The sequence below is a fragment of the Lycorma delicatula genome, chromosome 5 (assembly GCF_047948215.1).
Source record: "Lycorma delicatula isolate Av1 chromosome 5, ASM4794821v1, whole genome shotgun sequence".
In the NCBI taxonomy this organism is placed as follows: domain Eukaryota; kingdom Metazoa; phylum Arthropoda; class Insecta; order Hemiptera; family Fulgoridae; genus Lycorma; species Lycorma delicatula.
This window is the reverse complement of record NC_134459.1, coordinates 158,133,930-158,158,004: the sequence shown is the minus strand read 5'-3', so window position 1 is coordinate 158,158,004 and position 24,075 is coordinate 158,133,930. Positions and strand designations below refer to the sequence as shown.

The following is a 24,075-nucleotide window of genomic DNA, read 5'->3' as shown; positions in this document are numbered from 1 at the left end:
TTAGATTACATATTGACATTTTCTTTTATTAATACTGATAAGCCTAAATACTACGTCAAAAAAATTTCTGGGTAAGATAAAGCTGTTCAGAAAATTAATATAGTTAAATGAGTCAAAGAAAAAGGTATTAATATTTGAAAGCATAGTCAGTTTATAATTTTGATTCTAAAAATTATTTATAACTTAAGTGAACAGAAGAATTTTAATTTTACATATAACCTAATTTCATTATTTGCCTCATCTCTACAACTTCTTGGGAACAAAGCTCTTTCAAACAAAGCTATTTCAGTAACATCCATCTCCAGAATGTCCTAGCAAAATGTACGCGCTGTCAGGTATTTCAGATTTTGAAGCATATTGCCCACATTGGTGAGACATAATAGCAATTGACTCTGCTTGTCACTAAACATCTCTTATCACACTTCTACTGGGGTCTCTTAATTTCCTAATGTTCTTTGGGAACCACATTAACCCGTTACAATTTTATTGACAGGAAATAATAAAGGGAGCCACCATCCTGATTTTTTTGAAGAACTACGAAACTGATGTTCTTATACTGTAGAGTGGATTTGTGACCGTTTAAATTATTACTTTTTCAGAACTGTTATATCCTTGTCAGACACACTGAACATGAGCTTCTCAAAAGATTATTTTTAGATGGACCACCAACCATCATAAAATTTATTTGAGAACTTGAAATTTTGGTCCCATGAGAACTGGGGAAGTACAGGACCATCTCTGCAGAGCCTGTGTGTACAGAGGCTGGAGCTAAATATAACAGGGTTCGCCCCCAGACGACACCATTTGAGACTCGCTACACAGAGCCATCCATCATTTGACATGTTAGTTTCCACCTAGGGTTACGGTTGTATTTTGTTGGGTATCATATCACCACTACGTGCATGTGGTAGAAGAAACAGTGTAAGTTACTGCTATGTAAGTGTATATGTTGTAATTTATAGTGTTTGTGTTATGGGGTATATTGTAAAAGCTTCAGAAGCTCAGTGTGTAGTGGGAAGAAAAGCTGCATAGGCTACGGCTGTGGGGACGCCAACCCTCAGTTTTAAAGAGTAAGATTCTGTGTCGGGAATAAACCCATAATGGCATTGAAAGTTCTAAGTGCCTAATCTGATGAATTATATGAGCTAAAAGACAATAAATTATTAATGAGAAAAATGATCTGGAAGAAATTTCTGAGATTGATAAATCAAAAAGACCAGTAAAGAAATAGGATATAGAATATGCTCTTATACGACATGTTCCTGAAATTAACTCGGATGAAGCTAATTTACATTTTAAATTCTGGTTATTCCATTACAGTTATATTTTATTTTAAAAATACCTACTAATTATTAGCAGTATACAACACCAGACTTCTAACCTGTAATAGTACAACTAGCTTTTAATATGGAAATAAGGAATAATAAATTAATAATACGTAAAGTGGTTTAAAAACCAATTTTAATAAATGTTACATCAAAATAATACAGAGCAACAGTGACTCTCATTTAAAACGTTTACCTGCATTCTCCTTCACATAAAACACATAAACTTAATTAACACTAATAAAACTCTTCAATTAAATATGATTAGAGATTAACTCTTTGACTAGATTAAATTTGTTTTACGATACACAGTTTGATAACTATACAGCATATGTATGTTTATGAACACAATTAATATTGCTCAGACTATTATTCGAATTTAGTGTTTAAATAATTTTGAAATATTAGTTTTAGTATGGGTGCTATTTATGTTCTTTAAGTCCATATATATATATATATATATATACACACACATTGTATATACCACTGTATTACAGTAATAATATGTTTTAAAACCAATACCAAGCCAATACATACGGTAACATGTGAACACTTACTAAAATGCAGTTTCAAAAAATTTAGTCACCATCAAACTGAAAATTATTATATAATATACAAATAAATAAAAAAAATCTACATTACCCTTGCTATTAATTTGTATTTTTTATTAATGAATCTATGCTGATGAAAATATTACACATAAGTTCTATATTTTATTAAGTATTCTTAGTTACTTTTACAGTGTACCTAAATTGGTTTAGTATTTGTTTTATAATATATTATGTGCTTATAAAATTAAAATGTTCTCTGTGAAAGTACTAAGTGTAAAAGAGTAAAATAAAGCAGTAAGTGGAAAAATTTGTTTTAAATAATTTAGCTTCTACGCTAGGATCCAATTAGCTAAACCGTATATAAGTTACAATCTTTTCACAATGTAGTGAGACAAACCACGAGGAAAGAACTACTGTTGGCATCCCTATTATCATCAAATTCATGGTGTCCAGTTGTAATATCAAATGTGGTAAGAGCCCTGTGGCTTGGACGGCATGCTCAAGAGAGGTGGTCAAGCTTGTTGTTAAACCTGCTCTGTGGAACATGGTTGTTGTATTCAACTGTCATCAATAAATAGTTGAATCTATTCTAGAGTCCTGGTAATCTACTCGGCTTGTGCTCCTCAGGAAACAGGGGAGGCAAGGAGTGAACCAGAATCCTTTAGATTGATTTACTTGCACAGTTACTTCAGTAAGCTTTTCAAGAGGGTGCTGGTTAACAAGTTCAACAAAGACCTATAGGCAATAGGAGGGGTCTAAATGACCTCCAGTTTGGCATCTGTAAGGACAGGTCAACTGTAGATCCCATACCTAGAGCCATGACTACCATCTGGGAGGCCAGATCAGGCTTAAGGTTGTGATCCAGTCTGATGTGAAAAATGCATTCAACAGTATATCATGGACACAATATTTTGGGCACTGAAGAGTTGTGACGTCAGATCCATACCTAAAGAGGATAATCAGTGTTACCTCTCTGAAATGTCGGTAATGGATAGTTCTGCCAAAAGAGAGGTGGTGATTTATGGTGTTCCATAGAACTCAGTGTTGAGACCTACACTGAGGAATATCGCAGTATAATGAAGTACTGTCAGTTGTGCTTCCTGCTGGGGCAATCCTGACCAAGTTTGCAGATGACTCTGCACTTTTGTAAAGTGGATGAAAAGATGGATGATTAGCTTTACGTCTTTTAATTTTATCCATATTGCTTGCTTTAATTCTTCTAGATTTTAAAAATTGTATAAGAAAAGAATATTTAAATAACACTTAATTTTTAATAAATGCATTTTTAAAAATAGATTGTCTATAAGTATTTAAATAATTATTAATGCCCACTCAAAATACTGACTGAACTAACAGATTGGATGAAGGTAATTTGTTTGTCAGCACATTTATACAAAATGATTAAAAGTTTTGAAAAATCTGAGACTCAATACAGCCGTTATGAAATAAACAAGGTTGTGTGACCTGTAGATAAGTACAATTTTCTTTATAATTTAAAATTCATTGGATGAATTTAAAATTCATCCAATGTGTTCCTGCAAATAATTCATGATGAGCAAGTGAATGAAAAAGGATGGTATTTTGATCCATACCTTCTTTCACTCCTACTTTGAACACCATGATCTTGTTAATATCTCTAGATTAAAAAAAATGGTGCTACAGTTTACGTGACAAAACACAACATGATTGCACACCTCTGCATCTTTGAGGTTGCCTAATCTATTGATTTGATAATAAACCATAGCTTGCAAAATTACTTATATTTGTCATGCACTAATTTTTTTATGGGGATATCTTAAAAAAAAACAAAAAAACATATTATCCACACTTCACTATAACTAGAGCTGAATATCAAATTTAGAGAAGAAACTGTGAATTTATTTTATTTCATATATGATTAATTAGTTGAACAGTTATTTGAAATGGCTCATTTTGAAAATGATTTAAAAAATATTTTTAGAATAACCGACATAGAGGAGAAGGCTATTACATTTTTGCAAAATAATGGAATAATTCCTAATGTAAAAATGTGTTCTAAATCATCAAATGTCCTTAAAATTCAGTCCACAAAGTGTAGATGTTATGAGAAGAGTTAATGCAAGGAACATTATATAAGAATTATAATATGGTACTTATATAAAAATTAATATGGTAATTGGCTAGAAGGATCAAGTATGAGCATTGAAGAAGTTGCTCCAACAACTCATTTATTATTGGACAAGATAGTTGACTTCAGTAAGATTTTGTAATTTTGAATTGGGTATGCTGCAAGAAAGTTCTGTCGATTTTAGTTATTTAAGAGAAGTATGCATGATAAAAAAGTTTATTTTGCATGATAAAAAATCATGTAGCCAAATTTTACCACAGCAGTGGGTTTTTAGCGACATATGTTGCAAAACAAACGAATATAGTTTGTCTCAAGTTTCTTTCCAGTATAAATATTGGATAGCAAAAAATATATGTTAATATCTATAATAAAAGAAAACACTGGAGGGCTCAATAATAGAATCAGGCTCTTGGAAACTTTATCAGAATTTATGTAAAACTGGATATTAACATTATACAGTTAATCATCACTGTAATTTTGTGGATCCACAAACCCTTCAACACTTCAAAAAATAAAGTGTTTTTGGAAATCGGCAAAATGGGATATCAAGAAAGAGAGGAACAAGAAGAAATTTCATGCAATCGTATTATGTGAAGATAATACAATTATCTTATTATTATTTTATCCTGCAGAGATTATGTGAAGTAAGCGTTGAATGGCATCGATCCATTATAAGAAATTTTAAAAGATGTAAAAGAATTTACAATTCAATTACCAATAAACTGAATTTTATATGATTTAATAAAAAATAGATTAGATCAGAAAATATAAGAATGCTAGTGATGAAGAAAGTAAAAGGAACTATCAGCAATTAAGAAATGCTATAAACAGGAAGTGCAAACTGGCGAAAGAAGAGTGGATTAAAGAAAAGTGTTCAGAAGTGGAAAGAGAAATGAACATTGGTAAAATAGACGGAGCATACAGAAAAGTTAAGGAAAATTTTGGGGTACATAAATTAAAATCTAATAATGTGTTAAACAAAGATGGTACACCAATATATAATACGAAAGGTAAAGTCGATAGATGGGTGGAATATATTGAAGAGTTATACGTAGGAAATGAATTAGAAAATGGTGTTATAGAGGAAGTTGAGGAGGATGAAATGGAAGAAACAAAACTGAAATCTGAATTTAAGAGAGCATTAAAAGATTTAAATGGCAGAAAGGCTCCTGGAATAGACGGAATACCTGTAGAATTACTGCGCAGTGCAGGTGAGGAAGCGATTGATAGATTATACAAACAGGTGTGTAATATTTATGAAAAAGGGGAATTTCCATCAGATTTCAAAAAAAATGTTATAGTCATGATACCAAAGAAAGCAGGGGCAGATAAATGTGAAGAATACAGAACAATTAGTTTAACTAGTCATGCATCAAAAATCTTAACTAGAATTCTATACAGAAGAATTGAGAGGAGAGTGGAAGAAGTGTTAGGAGAAGACCAATTTGGTTTCAGGAAAAGTATAGGGACAAGGGAAGCAATTTTAGGCCTCAGATTAATAGTAGAAGGAAGATTAAAGAAAACAAACCAACATACTTGGCGTTTATAGACCTAGAAAAGGCATTCGATAACGTAGACTGGAATAAAATGTTCAGCATTTTAAAAAAATTAGGGTTCAAATACAGAGATAGAAGAACAATTGCTAACATGTACAGGAACCAAACAGCAACAGTAACAATTGAAGAACATAAGAAAGAAGCCGTAATAAGAAAGGGAGTCCGACAAGGATGTTCCCTATCTCCGTTACTTTTTAATCTTTACATGGAACTAGCAGTTAATGATGTTAAAGAACAATTTAGATTCGGAGTAACAGTACAAGGTGAAAAGATAAAGATGCTACGATTTGCTGATGATATAGTAATTCTAGCCGAGAGTAAAAAGGATTTAGAAGAAACAATGAACGGCATAGATGAAGTCCTACCCAAGAACTATCGCATGAAAATAAACAGAACAAAACGAAAGTAATGAAATGTAGTAGAAATAACAAAAATGGACCACTGAATGTGAAAATAGGAGGAGAAAAGATTATGGAGGTAGAAGAATTTTGTTATTTGGGAAGTAAAATTACTAAAGATGGACGAAGCAGGAGCAATATAAAATGCCGAATAGCACAAGCTAAACGAGCCTTCAGTAAGAAATATAATTTGTTTACATCAAAAATTAATTTAAATGTCAGGAAAATATTTTTGAAAGTATATGTTTGGAGTGTCGCTTTATATGGAAGTGAAACTTGGATGATCGGAGTATCTGAGAAGAAAAGATTAGGAGCTTTTGAAATGTGGTGCTATAGGAGAATGTTAAAAATCAGATGGGTGGATGAAGTGACAAATGAAGAGGTATTGCGGCAAATAGATGAAGAAAGAAGCATTTGGAAAAATATAGTTAAAAGAAGAGACAGACTTAAAGGTTACATACTAAGGCATCCTGGAATAGTCGCTTTAATATTGGAAGGACAGGTAGAAGGAAAAAATTGTGTAGGCAGGCCACGTTTGGAATATGTAAAACAAGTTGTTAGGGATGTAGGATGTAGAGCATATACTGAAATGAAATGACTAGCATAGATAGGGAATCTTGGAGAGCTGCATCAAACCAGTCAAATGACTGAAGACAAAAAATAAAAAAAAAAAAAAAATTAGGTCAGATTCTAACTGACAGGAACCCATTTATCTACTTAAAATATAAAGATTTTTTTCTTATTAATTACTATGTTTATTTTAAGTAAATTTGGTTCCCAACTAAGTTTTTCTTTTTATACAATCTACACTCTAAATTCAAGACAAGACTGACTTTTATAAAGGATTGTCAGATAAAATTTCAGTAATGTTACAGAAATGACTAGGATAGAATACATAGTCCATTTTTTTAAAATGCACATACCTTTTATTTTCAGTTGCATCAATCAGTTGAAAGTTTAATTAATGCTTGTAGGTTTTAATTAAACATTTTTACTGTTTTAACTTTTCTTCATTTCTACTGACATTAGTTATCATCCTATATGAATTAATCAATTTAAATATATATCTTACAATTACATAAAAATGAAATTTAGATTTTGAAAGAAAAGTAATTTTTGTTTTACTGGCAAAAGATTACTTTTCAAAAAAGAATAGTTACTGAAAATTTGTAGCGGTAATTTTGTTTTTCTCTGAAAAATTTTAATAAAAAAAAAGCTGACAACAGTTGTCGGACTGACTTTCCCTCATGGCTTAAACAAGCATCCACACAGAACTTAATTTAGCACATCAGTGCTACACTAGTGCTCTTTGTGGTGCAGAATACCCACTTAGCCACTAGTTTAGAACATTTTTTGGGGTGGAATGTGATTTTGCAAATTTTATTTTTTAATTAACAAATCTGCCTCAGAAAAATAAAACCTTAATTAGGCAAAATCTCAAGATGCTGAGGATCATGTTGTTCTACAGTCTTACTCCCTTGACTTTGTAAGTTGAAAATTTAATAGCACAATATGTAGAAGTAATCTGACAAAGTTTGGTCAAAATCGGTCCAGTAGTTCTGGGGATATAAGGTGATTTATCGTGTAACACCAAACACATACATACGAACATCCAGAAAATTTCCATCCCTTTTTTTGCGTTCCTTAGGCATCAAAACGTCAAGATCTGGCGAAAACTGCACCAGCCCAAATTGGATCGATTACAATACTTTCCCTTCTACAGCTATAGATCTGCTATAGCACTAGACGGGAAAGTAAAATTATTGCTTAATGATTCAATCAGATACAAGATGTATAAATTTGGTAAATGAGAAAATCTGTCCATTATTTTTTTTTTTTTAATTTCATGTGATGTGAAGCATTCCATACAGAAATATTATTTTCTTATTGAAATATAGCAGTTGATAAGATTATTGTAAACATAAAATCATATATATAATTTTTTGTTTTTTTGAAGTAGTTATAAGATTACGTCAGAACATTACCTAAGATACTGCTTTTATATTGTAATTCATCACTAGTTAAAGAGTTAATTTTTTATACATAAATATGTAATATTTAATAACTAAGAAAATAAATTCTTACATTTTTATAATATTATAGCATTTTATGTTAAACTTCATTAATCATTAGAAATAACTTTTACATTAAACTACTAAATTTTAAAATACAACCATTAATAACAATATTTAAATAAACTGTAAATATAATTTTATTTACATTCATTATCCCTGCAATTTATTTAAATTTTCTTTATCTCACTGCATTTTTATTTATTTTTTCATAAAAGTAAAAAAAAAATTATATACTTAAATATACATATATAATTTTCATGGAATTAACTACTGAAAAGCTCCTGGACTGAATAGACTCCTCCTTCATTGGCTTCTAAAAAAAATTAATGCTTTGCAAAGATTAACTGCCTATAAATTTTGTAAGCCACTGTTGAATAGGTATTGTTCTATGTGTATAACAGTGTGACCTCTCAGTGCTCATGATTAAGGGTTCTTTTGTGATTCTACATTAGCTAAAAATGAGCAAATATATATATATGTATATGGATTATGATTTGCTTAACCTTAGAAATTGATGATTTGAAGAGAGAGATACTGTGTGTAGATTGATCTTCACACAGTATTTTTGCATTTAAGTATTGAAAGATAACTCGCACTTAAAATATTAAGGTAAGTTTTTCGGATATCTGCACTCCAGTACAACTAAATAATTATGATAAAAAAACATATCTCAACATTTTTTGGTGAAAATTACTTATTTTTTGTGTATGAAATCTGAGAAAACAGTTTGGATCACTTACAAATTCTAATGAATGATTTGTCATCTAAACAGATGTAGCAACATTTTGATGGGTCAAATGTTTTATGAAACCATCAATGATGACCCCCCAAATTAATTTGTAAACAGGATCTACCAATCTCAGGTAAAGTCCAGGAACTTTTTGATATCACCCTTATTAAAAAAAAAATTAAGAAATGTGTACTCAATAATACAATTTAAGAAAATAAAACGTACAATTAACAGTCGAGTACGCAAAAAAAATTCATAACTCTATATTAAATGACATAAATGAAACATATTTAAGATTAACATCTAATAAGATCACAGTAATCTGTTTGTAAAACATTAAAAAAAAATTTAATAACTTATCCAAGATGACATTAATTGAACTGCAGAAATCACAAGAGAAAGAGTAAGATTTAAAAAGGCACTAATGATTAGTATTATAATTATATAAAAGATCAATCATTGAGCATTTATATTATCTGTCACCTAAATTACTTTTAGCTGAATTAACACTTTGACACCCTGAAGAACTCGTTAATATTTCACAACCTATACTACTATCATTATCATTATCTGTACAAGGTAATTTTAAAGGTAATTTGATGTTAACAGATGAGTCATGTTTACTCCATGAAGAATTAATGTTAAGCTGTTCAACTGAATCGATAATATCGATAAATTCATTAACTTCAACTGAATCGGATGATTCAGTTCCACAACCCAAACCATAATCCAAATCATTAAGTTCATCATCTTTTGGAATACCAAGATCTTCTTGTAATTTTTCCACTTCTTGCTGCATTCTTTTCTATAATCAAAAAACACATCTAAAATTTACATTTTGAATGACAATTTCTGTTGATGTTTTTTTCAGTAATACTAATTAAAAATATTAATATTGGTTAGAGAAATACTTAGAAATGTATACAACATACGACACTGAGTTCCAAATGGCGGCTGAAAATAAAGTAGTTGCCATAACATAATGACAAGACATGCAGTAACCAATAGTAATCTATTACTTTTTTTTAACCTCCGGGATCACCATCAAGTATTGCTTCAGAGGATGAGATGAATGATTTGTAGCGTGTATGAAAATTTAAACGTACAAATGCAATTATGTTCGCTTATTATAACTGTTACAGTTGCAAAACGATAATATATTAGCAATACAGACTGTTTATGGTATTCCCAATACTCATAACTTGACAACAACACCCACATCTGCTCTCAGTATTGCTGAGTGTAAACCACCACCACCACCACCTAATGTGATTTGAAAGTAAAGTTAAATTTGTGGTAATCAATCGCTGTATACATGATAAGTCCTCTTTGATCTTTAAATTAAGTAAAAGTAATGCAGGCTATAAGATGGTCCTGTTGAGTGCATAGTTGAGATTTCTACCTCAAGAGTTCAATAGCAAGAGCATTTATCAACGAACAAAGGGTAATACATACAGCATTATTTAACAACAATGTCATACATTTGATATTAAAACACTCCAACTGACTGATTGCATTCATTCCTTAGGGTTTATAGTCTTTCATCATCGAACGAATCCAAGTGGTTTTCGGCACCTACTTGGGACAAACATTTGTTTCCTATGATGATCACTATTAGATGGAAATTGACTGGTGTAGCTTTATGATTAAGAATGGTTTTGTATTTAACCTATTCCCTGGTATTCTTGAGACAATACAAACAACTTCTCAATATAGTCCTATACATGGCTCATTGTACTTTTTAAAGGCAATGAATATTACACTTAGAATAAGGTCGCTAAAAAAATAAGAGAAAGAATAAACTTTTAAATGTTTGGATAAAATGATTTTGGAATGCATTCGGAAAATTGCTGTGCACTGGAATTATGTAAGTGTAATGATGAAACTTTATTAATTGTTAATCTGTATTTTATTCATTATTTTATGTAAACTAATATTACAACAATAACTGGAATAGTTTATATTATAAAACGTGTTGAAAATGACCTCTTCCAACATCAATACAACACTGCACACGTTTCAATTTATTTACAAACATTTTAACCAGCTGATATACTGGAATGTCTCATATGTATACAGTTGTGGTTTTCAGTTCATCAATCATGCATGGTATGTTGTGATACACTGCTTGTTTTGCTGCCCGCCCCCCCCCACCATAGAAAGTAATCTGGGACAGTCAAATCGGGCAATTGTGCAGGCCATAAACAATTGGAAATAATTCATTACCCAAAGACAATTCATAAAAAATTCATTGACCAGTAAAGCTGTGTCGCCATCTTGTTAGAACCAACCGCGATTGATTTCCACTTCTGTTAACCAACTAATGAAGTTTGTTAAAACAGCACAATAATGTTCACTATTAACAGTATTTTCAAAAAAAAACATTAGACCCAAAATATACGTTCTACTTCTCGCTTCGTGTAAAGATTACTTGTGTAATTCATGGGCGTTAGTTGTCAATCACAGTCATGTATTTTGTGAGTTAATATACCCTCTCAGATCAAACCACACTTCATCTGTAAAAAAACAATGTCAAGGATACCTACGGAATTTGGTCAATAAAATGTTTAAACCACTGACAACAATATAGTCTTTGGTATGATCTGAAGTTTTCAGTTCTTGAATATACATTACTTTGTAGGGGAAAAGTTTCAGTTCTTTTCTTAGAGCTTTGTGCCTCAGCAAGTCTGATATCTTGATGCTGTGCTAACTTAAGCATTGACTTGGATGGACGTTTGGCCATAATATCCAAAATATCAGGCAGCTTCTGTTCAATTAGTTTAGATGTTCTTCCACATCTAAACAATCTTTAAACATTTCATCTTTAGGTGTTGATCAGCGTCTTCAACAGAGACTGTTACCTGAATTTTTTCAATACAGAATTTGAACTGCATTGGGTGAGGAACAAGAGTATTTGGAAATTTTTAAGAAAACTTGTGTTTCACTAAATCAATATATTTGTCACCTTCACAAAAGATATGTTCAACAAGAAAAATGCATTCCTCAAATGAAGGAACCATTATGTTTTGCCCAACTACTGATTCCAATAAACAAAACAACATTAAATGAAATGAAGCATGTTCAATCACAACTCAAAAACTGATGTCTTGGTTTATTACAGAGGAACACCCAACGAATTCACAGGGCAAGCAACCTAATGCTGAAAGAACAGAACTGTACTAATGAACTATCAAAATATTTTATCATCTCTTATCCAGATATATTGTCAGAAGAAAAAGCTATTAAAATGTGTGCTGCAGGGTTTACACGTATATATTTACAAGTATATATTTTTTTAATTCATAGTTTTCACATATCTAGTCAGCGGCAATTACTTTACTAATATCTTGTATATGATCCTGCAGTACAGAGTAATGTTTGTGGGAATGTTGCTGTCTGTCTCAAAGAGCACTTTCAAGTTCATTGGACCAGATTTGACAGAGAATCTTCCTGTTGTGAGCAATTGACCGGAGACAGTGAAACTTACTTCTGTCAAGAATTCAAAGAAAGTGTAAGCTGGCTGTGGGTGCCGCATGCCATAATATAATTTTTGAAAGTCCTTAAACATCCTACACATCAAGATGTATAGGATCACCACTCAGTTCATTGTAAAGGTATAATCAGCGTTGAGGAATACTTTAAGATTTTTCAATCTTTCTTTCTTTCTTTTCCTGTTTAGCCTCCGGTAACTACCGTTTAGATAATTCTTCAGAGGATGAATGAGGATGATATGTATGAGTGTAAATGAAGTGTAGATTTTTCAATCTGCAGTAATTGAACTTGACCATATCCTTAGTGGTATTGGTTTATCCTGGCCACATGGAATGCTAGTACCACCAATGCGGCTTCTTTTTTGTGATGTCTGTGTGGTTCATGTGTTGTTATCCGCTTGCATTATGCCCAACCATTCCAATGTGTCTTAACTTCAAAAACCTATAGATAACTTATTTGATTTAAGTATATTGTTCAATTCCACTGCTTCTCTGAGCGCTGGCTGCAGTTACGGTACATCCCAAGTGTTTTTGGTTATGCTCAGTTTGAACCTGTGGGTGGCTTCAGTTGCCACTATTGCATTAGCATTGCTATTTGTTCTGATCATTACAAATTCTTGTTTCATATGTCAAATGACCCATCCCATTAGGATTCCCAGTAGCACTCAATATAGAACCATCTATTTTAATCCTGCGGGAATCATATCTGTAGTAAAGACTCATCCTGCATTGCCAACTGCATTCTTTTCACTGGATTGTAATGAGAGCAGCATGGTTCTTTACCATGTTTGTTATGCCTATGCTTTTCACTTGAGTAACCTCTTTTTCAATCAATTTATACCAGATATTGTCATACTATATATCATTATTTTGTTCACCAAATGGGCTTTTGCAGGCTTTTCATTTTTGGAAGCCTGCTGTATCTACTAGTGATCCTTCCATGTGAAGAAAGCTCTCCTCTGTCAACATGTACACATCCATTTGATTGTTCAGTATTTGGATCTCTTTGTCGTTTGCCTAGTCGAAACTGGTCAAGAATGTTGACTATTTAAAGTTGCCATCAGATGGTTATGACATATCATATTCCTTTATATCACTTACACCCCTCACCCAATTTGATTTTATAACCAAGGCCAAGGGAATATAATGCTGCTATTCCATTCCTCAGTCAGAAGTCAGCAGCATCTTCTTTCAAATTTATTCACACAGTTTTGCGGTGATCGAATATCAACATTTCATATACTTTACGCCTGAAAAAATAAAAATAACTAAACTTTATTCCTAACTGCAGTCTCCTCAATTCCTGTCGAACTCAACGATTAACTGTGCAGATTTAATAAACCGGTCTTTCTTGTCTTTAATTTGTATTTTGAATACTAAGTTACTAGCAGATAGACTGAGTTCCATAGCATTTTTTCACTTTTTCAGATGTGTGTGCTATGTTTGGCATTGTTAGATTCGGTTTGAAGACCAGCAGAGATCCTATATTGTCACACATAGTTGTCATATACTGTGTCACAATCAGTTGTGTTCACCCACACTGTACATTTTTTGGACAGCAGTGTGTTGTTGGCTTTTAATGACATGAAGGCTACCTCTGTTTGATGTGAACATAAACTGGCTACATTTTCTAACTTATAACAATTAATTGGTATTGCTGTGGTATGTTTATATTTTACAGAAGTAATTTTCTTATTCTTATCCTTCTTAATATCTTTGAGTAATACAAATAAAAACTTGTTTACACCCTCTTCAACATTGGGTATGCTGTTGCCTGTCATCATGTACTGCAACCCCAATTCTCATTAGCCAGGCAACAGTTGTAATTTGGAAAGAATCAATGGGTGGTCGAGCCAATGCCGCTGAATTATAAAGAGATCGACATGACACCTAAGAATTAGAAAAAATAAACATTTAGTTCATTAAGCCATTAGAAATCATCTTACAGTTTTGGAGGATGTATTGACGACATTTGCTGACCACTATTGCTGGTTTGGAAAAAGGCAATATAGCAGACGGCATGATTGTTACTGTTACTGTATCCAAGTTTTCATCCACTTGCAGATGATAGCCATCATGTTAGACAAGTTCACAGTAAATATTTGGTTGGATAAACTGCAGTAGGATAAAACTGATATTTGATTTTTGTTTTAATGAAATTTTCAACTGTTACAAAATTAGTATACTTTTATTAACTGTGAACATTTTAAAAAAAAACATTACTTTTTCTTATTTTTCAATAGTGAAACCAACTGTGTAAAAATAAACAATTTTTACTTATTTTCAGAGCAGTTCTTCACCTTTTTGTCTCATAAGGTAGCTGAACCATTAATAAAATTAATTTAATTAATTGTTAACAATACAAATTTCAATAAAGTAGGAAAAGCTTAGAAAAAGCTATTTCAATCATTTTTTAATTCTCATAAGGTAGGCATCCATATGAGCATCTTGTTCACAGCAATCTGTCAATAAATATTTTACATGGCAACTGCCCTAACATCAACCGTGACAGTACATTCAAATTAAAATTAAAAATAAAAAAGAAACACTTACAACATCAAGTTTATGGATGTTCTTTTGAATGTGTTCTTGGAACACTTTTTTTAAAGCTTTATTTGTATATATACCTTTTCTTAACACTTCATCAGTTATTGATCTTAAAAATGTTATATACTGATCATCATCATATCTGAAAAAAAATTAGAGCGTTATAGATTAGATATTATTATTTTTCTTATGTTGAACAAAGGTTTTTCCAAAGAAAAATTTTTTAGATATTAAGATAATTACACTTTTAAATATTTACAAAAACATTAACTTACAAATATTCTCAATTAAAAAGTGGGTTGGTACCATGATAATCCTGAAGTTTGCAGGATAAATTTAAGCCTGAGTATGTTTAAAATTTGACACTGTGTCACCTCACCATATCCTGAGTTTTCTAACTAAATTCTACAAAAAAATACAGCAGAGGCTTACATTTCAGTGTTTGACTTCAAAAACATGAGATTTCAATAATTTGGTTTAAACTGAAATCTGAAAAATATTTTAGTAATGAAAATCATATCAAATAATATTTTTAATTTTATTTTGAGGTGTAAGTTTTACGTTACTTGGGCTGCTTTGTTGAGAGTAATTTGTTTAGGCTACATAATACAATTTTGCTTATGTTTTATGATAGCCTATATAACTTTTTTTTTGTATTTAAAATGAACAATATGCATAATATGAAAATAGTACATGATGAGTTAAAATGAATTCCACATTATACAACAGCAGGCTATGTGTAACAGATACATGAACTATTATTACAGTTAAATGAAGACATTTGTAACTATAACTATATTTCTTTGCTAACTATTTATTGCTGAATTAAAGTATTGTTGTGTGTTCAGGCTTTGACAAATATATTGAGAAATACACATAAAAACTCTTATAAACATAATTTATTTACCTTTAATTAGTTATAATGTATAAAACTGGTCAATTATAAATAGCAAAATACAATTCAGATATCTTTATATGAAGTTTGCAATAACTAATACAGAATTAACAAGAGATTATAACAGTAAGATAACAATCACAAAATCAACAATCTATTTTGTGATTTGAACTTTGTGAGTTCACAAAGAACTCACTGAACAGCTTCTTGTACTTAACCATTGTCCAAAACTTGAATACCTGTGTTGTACTCTTTGCTCATTTGTTACCACATATTCACTCTGAATGCTTTTGCACACTGAACACATTTATTGCCACCATACTCATATTTATTGCAACTGCAATACTTGAACCTAACCTATCCTTTTATTTGTTCAAGCGTAATAATTTCTATTGCTCACATCTTCTACCCTTTTCTAGATTAATCCTTTCTAGAAAGAATTTCTTTGTTTCTTCTGGATTATTCGTTCTTGATTCTTTCTCTCTTTCTTCTTCTGGAACCTGCTATCGTATTATTTTAATGTTATGTGTATTTTTTTATTTCTCTGCAGATTCTACAGTGAATGTAAAAAATACAACTAATTCTATTATCTTATATATGTCATAAAACATTTTTTTTTATGGTATATAACTGTTTATGAGAAGAGTAGTTATTTTTTTTTCTGTTGAATAATGATTTTTAATACAAAATTCTAAATAATGTAAGATGGAATGTAAAAATTAATTAAAAGATTTAAAAATAATTACAGCACTTTTTCTTTATTTATTTTAGTAAGATTTTCAAGATTAATTTTGTTGTAAAGAAAAACAATCAAGTGGTTGTTAATTGAAACAAGTTATATAACTTTTTCTTTTAATGCAAATTATATTTTGAAGCAGTACATGTTATGATTTTATTTTATAAAAAAAAGAGGTAAAATATATCCAGATTTCCAGGTACTGTAAAGTTTTATGTTTACTATGGCTCAACTGTTTACAAAGATATATGTTTAATTTCTATGCCATTCTGTTAAACTGCTATCAATACATGTGCTATCAATAAATGAGGCAAGTTTTGTTAAGTATGTCTGTTTTTGATATAAAAACATAACAAGCAAAGTTTTTTTTTTTTAAATTTGTATTCACCTAAAAGTCTGGATCTTAATCCACAATTTTACATAATTTCTGGCTACATTAAAGCATTTGTTGTATTGTATGATCAGCTTTTACATTCCAGCTTCATAGAAATCTGCTGCCTGGGACGATACTCATTGTTGAACAGCTATTTTGACATTGACATCATCGTCATGGCATTTAATTTGTTTGGGATATGTTGATTGGGTTCATTCCATGGGTTGTTGTTTTGATTCAGGTACAATGCGAGACATCCAATCTAATTCAAAATACTGGCTAAATGTTTGTTTTTGTGAAACTGTCAGCACACCTAGTTTTTCGTACCTGGTGCGAGCACAACTTCTGATAATTTAAGCATACCGACACAACTACATAGAAAAGACTTAATGAAATTCATTACATAGTAATGAAAGCATAAACTGCCTATTCTCATGAAACTTTCCATTAGCTCTTTGCACCAGGTCATCAGTAATGGCAGACAATCGCTCACTGTATGCTACATTGTCTATGTTTGAATGGCCCTCTTTAAATGACCTAATCCATTTTCTCACCATTCCATCGGACACAGTGTTTTCCATATATTCTTCACTAATCTTCTGATGCATTTTGGCTGCTTTTGTACCTCTTGAATTTAAGAAACGAATTACAGCAAATTTTTCATATGGTAACTGTCTATAATCATAGACATTTTAAACACGCATAAGAAACTGTACACAAAGACATACCGGTGACTGTAACAAGCATCACATAATACTTTTTAACACCATATGTGCTAAAATCACATAATTGCGGGAAAAAATGATAAATATTTGGTTAAAATAATAAAATATTCTGTAGCAAGCCAATAGACATAGTTAGTGCATATGCAAAATGGTTCACCAGTTTGGTTAACACCTCAATAAACAAATTTTATACATTTCAATATTTATAGTTTACTTCTTTTATAGTTTATACCTTTTTACTCCCATATATATTTCCTTATAATATTAATTAACTAACCTTGATACTTTAATTAAGACCCAAAACCTACTAATGTACATCTATACATTCAAAAAAATCTATCGTGAATCTGCTACACCAATTACTTACTAAATTTCAACAGTAATAATTTATTTATTCAAGCAACAGTCTGACACCCAATAACAATTACTACTAAAAGAAAATGAATTTCTGTAGGTATCAAAAATGCCATGTCTGTCCAGGGTTCAAACTAGGAATCTGCAGATGAAAGGCACAGACACTACTTTTCATCTTCCCTGAAAAGTAACTTCAGAGAGGACGATCATGATGATAATAATATTAAATTCATAGAAAAACAGCCAACTTGCTAAACACTTGACAGATGAATATTTAGAAATTATGAATTATTTTTGTGTTCATTATTAATATTAAAATAAAATCCATTAGCTTACACTGAAACTCACTGAAAAGTAAAGAATGAACTATTAAACAATTCTTCAGGAAAATGCATTTAATACAAAATTAAATGGTGCTCTGAACTGTAGTATGCTTGATACTCTACATAGCTCAAGGTATTTATTTGTATTTAGAGGATTCATAAGATAAAAGAATTCTAATATGGCTGCTGTAGATTTTCTCTTAACAATTTACAGAAAACAGAATGAGAAATAAAATCTTTTATCCATTTCCTCCAAATTTTCAAGTAAAATAAATTATAGTTAGCCAGATTTGCAATTCTTTTTTCATTCTTCTTTGATCTATATAATTCTGTTATAAATGAAATGTTAATACGAAAATGAAATGTTGGTTGTGAAAATAAATTTCAGAACCAGCTGCGATTATTCTAATCAGCTTTCACTAAAATAGAATTCCTTATACCAGAAAAAATCCTACTCTGAAAAATTTAACATTCTTTCTTTTCTATGGTTAGTATATAATTAACTTTTGTAACGAAAAGTCTAACTAAAAATTTCACTGTATTGGCTAACATTTTACAACCAGTTTTTTACTAAATAGCTTTGTAGACTTTAGTTTACTTAGAAAGAAACAAGTACAACTTTCCAATTTCTTATTCAGAAGTTAATTAAATAAATCTTAAGTAAAATCATTAAATATGCATAAATCACTCAGCCAACACAAAAAATATAATTGTAACTGTACATACAGTAGCACAGTAGGTTAAAATAATTACCTCTTTTGAGCTGTCCAAGTGGAAGGATATATCTGTTGTGGAGAATCATCTCTACTTTCTCCTCCAGACCACATTCCTTCTCCTTCTTCAGTATATGCAGAATCCTTTCAAAAAAGTAAAAAAAACCACATAAAATGTTTGAAAAAGAAAATCACTAAAGCCCAGCTAAAAATTAAATTTTATATAATCAGATAAAAACAACTTAAATCATAGAAAAAAGCACCTATATTCTGCTATGCACATTTATTAAATTTGAGTCCTGTAAGTGTATTACAAAAAAAAAAAATTGTAGTTCAATACAACATGGTCTTAAATAAAAATTAAATGTATCACAGAAACTGAGTAAGGCAATTTACCTTAATTCTTACATGTCTTACTTTGTAACTAATGACATTTCTATAAACAAAGGGGCTTACAACATTGATGAAATATTTACCTTACATTGTTAATATATACATGCAGAAGGTACAGAAGGAATGACTGAAACACTATTCTAGGATCAGAAAAAATGGAAGAGAAATCTATAGTTTACTGATGACCAATTACAGAGGTCTATGTTTTTTAATGATCTAAAAAGTTTTCAATTTGATGGCCGATTCTTTCGTATTTTTTCTATGCTGAATCCAAATATAACCTAAAAATTTCTTCCATAAGAATTTTTCACAAAAAGGCTTGGAAAAAAAATATATAAAAACCTATTTTTAATTAAATTTAGAATTTATTTACCAGTGATTTGAAAAACACAATTACTTTAAAATAGCATTAAAACTAATGAAAACACAAAGTAAAATACTATTTAAGTCTTTAAAAGTCCTTATAGAATCTTTTCCTTTTTATTTTGATGCTTCTTTTGGTGATTTTTGTTCTCTGATCTCACAGTGGGTTGTCCTGCTAATTTAACATCAACAGTAGTCAGCTATCATGCTCATGTTTCATCTCCCTCAGTATCTCCTCTCCATTTCTTTAATGTACTGGTGGTTTCCCACTACTACTCACTTACTGCATCAAGTTTTTTGGAAAGCAGTAGAGAAAAATGCAACTTTAGAGTCTAATTTTACAGTGTGCAATTTTAATAGTTTAATTTTACAGTCTGCAAAATTAGACTGCAATTTTACAGTCTAATTTTTCTAACATATGTACGATATTTTTATAATCTTAATCTCTTTTGTTGGCAAGAAACTTTGTAACTGTATCCTTAAAGGTTTCCAAGCTTGTTTTTCTGCTTCTTCCATTTTAGATTCAAATATTTCTTCAATAGCTTCCTTACATCCGGCCCAACAAAAATACCTTCCTTTGGCTTTGTTTCTGATAAAGCTGGAAACTGACTGCAAAGATACTTGAAACACTGTCCATATTTTTTTAATGTCTTAAAAATTGCTACATTAATCCTTTAATATGTAATGGAAGAAGCAAATCTTTGCCTGGCTCTACTAAACTTTCTCTTTCAATGATTTTCATACAAACTTGTAGGGTTTGTCTTGCTAGCCATTCTTTTTATTATAGTTCTGCTTTCTATCATGACTATTCCACTTGCACAAAAAACATGGATATTTGGTACAACCATTCTGCTGACAAAGAAAGCACCTTTAAATTGCTATAAATTGTCCAATTTTGATGATCCTTTCACTGAAGTTTAATTCAAAGTAACTCAAGATTTTCATAACACTCTTTCAAATGAACAGAATGTTCACTGATAAAGAAGCTTACTTACTTCCATTGTGTACAACTGCCTTAAGACTCCTTTTCGATAAATCAATGAACAGTCTCCATTAAGAAACCTTGTAGTCAATGTAGAATTGTTTCATGCATCTAAGATATCATTACGGTAAACTAATGCATCTTCTTGAGAAAAATATTGAACACAGTCTTTATCTCTGTTCCTAAACCAGTTAAAAAGTGCTAGGAGCTGAAAAATCTTCCTCCTTCAACCTTGAGCCTTAAAAAAATGCAGAGTCCTAAGGAAGCTCCTCACCAAATCACTTAATTCAAAACTGAACAGTTTTGGTTCATCATTTCCAGGATCACAATCATTATTTTCATCATCCAGTTCATTAGAAAAAGCCTGTGAAACCATTTCTTTATCAAACATATCATCTAATTTTTCTGGTGGTAAAGGAAAAGATATTTTTAGTCAAAGAGGAACAGTATCACTGATCAAAGGTTGGATAAAAAATTTACTTTCTGTTTTTTAAATTGAATCTCTGTATTATACATGAGCAAAAGTAACAATCATCGCTATAAATGGTGGGTTATTTCCAAACCATAGGCACTCCAAAATGGAAAGCCTGTTTTTTCTTTGTGACCACTGACAAAGCTCTTAATCACATAAATCGTATGAGGAATCCAAGATTTGTCTTGGTCTCCTAATTTCACAACAAAATATTCTATTTTTATGAATTCTGTATGTTTCTTTGTTGTTTTTTTGACAGTAAAGTTTCCACAAATATAGCAAAAAGCATCAGGGACATGCACATTGACACAGCCTCTTGATGCCACTGGAATTTAATTTAATAAAACGTTGTAAAATATAGGTTGTGTAAAATTACTTGGAAAATATAAGTACATAAAAATATATATAAATAAACATATTAAATAATTATAAGTTAAATGAATGAGGTTGTCACAAAATAACAACATAAATGCACACCAAAGGTTTAAAAAAAAGTACTGAACTTAAGTTTTTCTCTAGAATAGCAAATGGTGATGACCCATCACGGTGGGTCACTAGACCCACCGGGTTGGTCTAGTGGTTAACGGGTCTTCCCAAATCAGCTGATTTGGAAGTCGAGAGTTACAGCGTTCAAGTCCTAGTAAAGCCAGATATTTTTACATGGATTTGAATACTAGATCGTGGATACCGGTGTTCTTTGGTGGTTGGGTTTCAATTAACCACACATCTCAGGAATGGTCGAAATGAGAATTTACAAGACTACACTTCATTCAAACTACTCATACATATCATCCTCATTCATCCTCTGAAGAATTATCTAAACGGTAGTTACCGGAGGCTAAACAGGAAAAGAAAGAAGATGGTGATGGTTAGTGGTGGTAGTAGGGAGACAGACAGGCAGTAGTAGGAAAATGATCAGAAATGTAGTACTACGAAAGTGGCTTATGTACGATTATGATATAGATACTGCTTTTTTATCATAAATCCACTTCGTAATCCCTTGGTTTAATGCGATTTGCTTTACGCGATTCTGAATTTGCACGGTTGATTTTATAACTCTGTCCCTTGACTTAACATGGGTTTGGTTTTGAATTAATATGGTCAGAATTACTGTATATAAGGTATAAAATAATATTCATGAAAGAATCCTTAAAAACGTTTTTCAGTAAACAATACACATAGACTTACATACACATATAATGCAATAAGCAACGAAACAGGTTTTTCCTTTTAATAATAGCATAATGAAGTGTGTTGGGATGGTAATACAGCAGTGTTTGGTTTATAAACATTTTAATGACCACAGTCAGTCAGCCATTAGCTGTTGAATATGTTGTGTTGTTATTCTGTCTTACGTTATATTAATGTGCATGTGTTTCTAATTGGTTTGTGTTGAAGGTGTGATACAAAGGTACAGTATGTACAATATTTGTAATTTATTGTGCAAGATATTTTAGGATTATATTGTGAATTATTTACGTATTAACTTTTTATTTTACATTTTTTGTGTTTTTAACTATGTCTGACCTTAAATGTATGGGAAAGAAAAGGAAAACTATCACTCTAGAGACAAAGTTGGAGATGATAAAAAACATGATGATAGTTTGTCTAACACTGTTATCGCAAATCATCTTGGCCTTGTTGAATCAAAAGTTCATTCAATAATTAAAAATAAGGATACAGTTATGATTGCTGGAAAAAATACTGTTCCTCTTCAGGCTTCACGAATGACTTATTTAAGATTTCGTTTAATGGTTGAACTTGAAAACTATTGAACATTTTTATGAAATGTTCAATAATTTAATCTTCTATGGAAGATTGAACTCAATGGCGTATTCCTGTGGCGACTACTATTATTCATGAAAGAGCGTTAAGTTTGCATGAAGTATTAAGACCTAAATACCATGCTGAAAGATACCATAAAAAGAAGAAAATGCAGTTGGTTGGGACATTGGCTGAGACATGACTGCCTGTAGGTGATAGCATTGGAAGGATTTGTAACAGGGAGGAAAGCAAGAGGTCGAGACGAATGAAAATGGTAGACGATATGAAACGGGAAGAAACTTACTATACAATTAAACTGATGGCACAAAATCGAGCAGAATGGAGGGCAGCCATGTGAAAACCTACCTTTGGGCAGAACACTTATTATTATTATTACCATGCTGAAGATATCAAGTCATTCAATGCAAGCAAAGGATGATTTGGACATTTTAAAAACATTCAAACTGGCATAACATTTTGATTAAAGGTAAAGCAGCCAGTGCAAATGAAGAAGCCAAAAAATTCAAAAGAGATCTATCTACAAATTATCATGAAAGAAGGAGGATGCACATCACAGCAACTACTTAATGTTGAAATGGCGATTTTTTTGGAAAAAGATGCCTAAATTACTTTTATCACAAAAGAAGAACACCATATGTCTGGTTTTAAAGTATCTTAAGGTCGATTCACAGTTTCATGTGGAGGAAATATGAAGGGGAACTGTAAACTAAATTCGTTGCTTGTATATTACTCAAAAAATTTCCACGCTTTTAAAGGAATTAACAAACAATTTCTTCCAGTGCATTGGACATCCAACCAAAAAGCATGGGTAACAAGGTACATTTTTGCTGACTGGTTTAAGAATTGTTTTAGCTTGCAACTCAAAGATTTTTCACAAGAAACAATATTGCACACAAACCCGTTTTACTGCTTGATAATGCTCCTAAACATCCAAGCTCTGAGGAATTGGAAGCAATTAATTCACATGTAAAAGTCATTTATATGCCTGCATATATGACATCACTGATACAGCCAAGTGATCAAGGATTGATAGTCACATTCAAGACTTAATATCTTAACAAAAATTTTCTCACGTGGTTTCTGCAACAAACAGTTCAAGCAATGAGATCTGTGATTTGCGAACGTTCTGGAAAATATATAACATCCTTCATGCTGTACGCAATGTTGGCGAAGCTTGGAAA

The 24,075-nt window shown here is 31.1% G+C and overlaps 1 protein-coding gene across 1 annotated transcript in view; it reads right to left on the bottom strand.

Moving 5' to 3' along the window:
* Nucleotides 1–1,443: 1,443 nt before the first annotated feature.
* LOC142325522 (uncharacterized) overlaps nucleotides 1,444–24,075 on the bottom strand; it is a 64,407-nt gene continuing 41,775 nt past the window's right edge. Inside the window, exons 7-9 of the mRNA XM_075367391.1 lie at nucleotides 18,940–19,043; nucleotides 14,787–14,922; nucleotides 1,444–9,547 (exon numbers count right to left, since the gene is read on the bottom strand). Of these exons, the coding sequence (XP_075223506.1) occupies nucleotides 9,215–9,547; nucleotides 14,787–14,922; nucleotides 18,940–19,043 (573 nt within the window). The 3' untranslated portion in view covers nucleotides 1,444–9,214. The remainder of the gene's footprint in view (nucleotides 9,548–14,786; nucleotides 14,923–18,939; nucleotides 19,044–24,075) is intronic.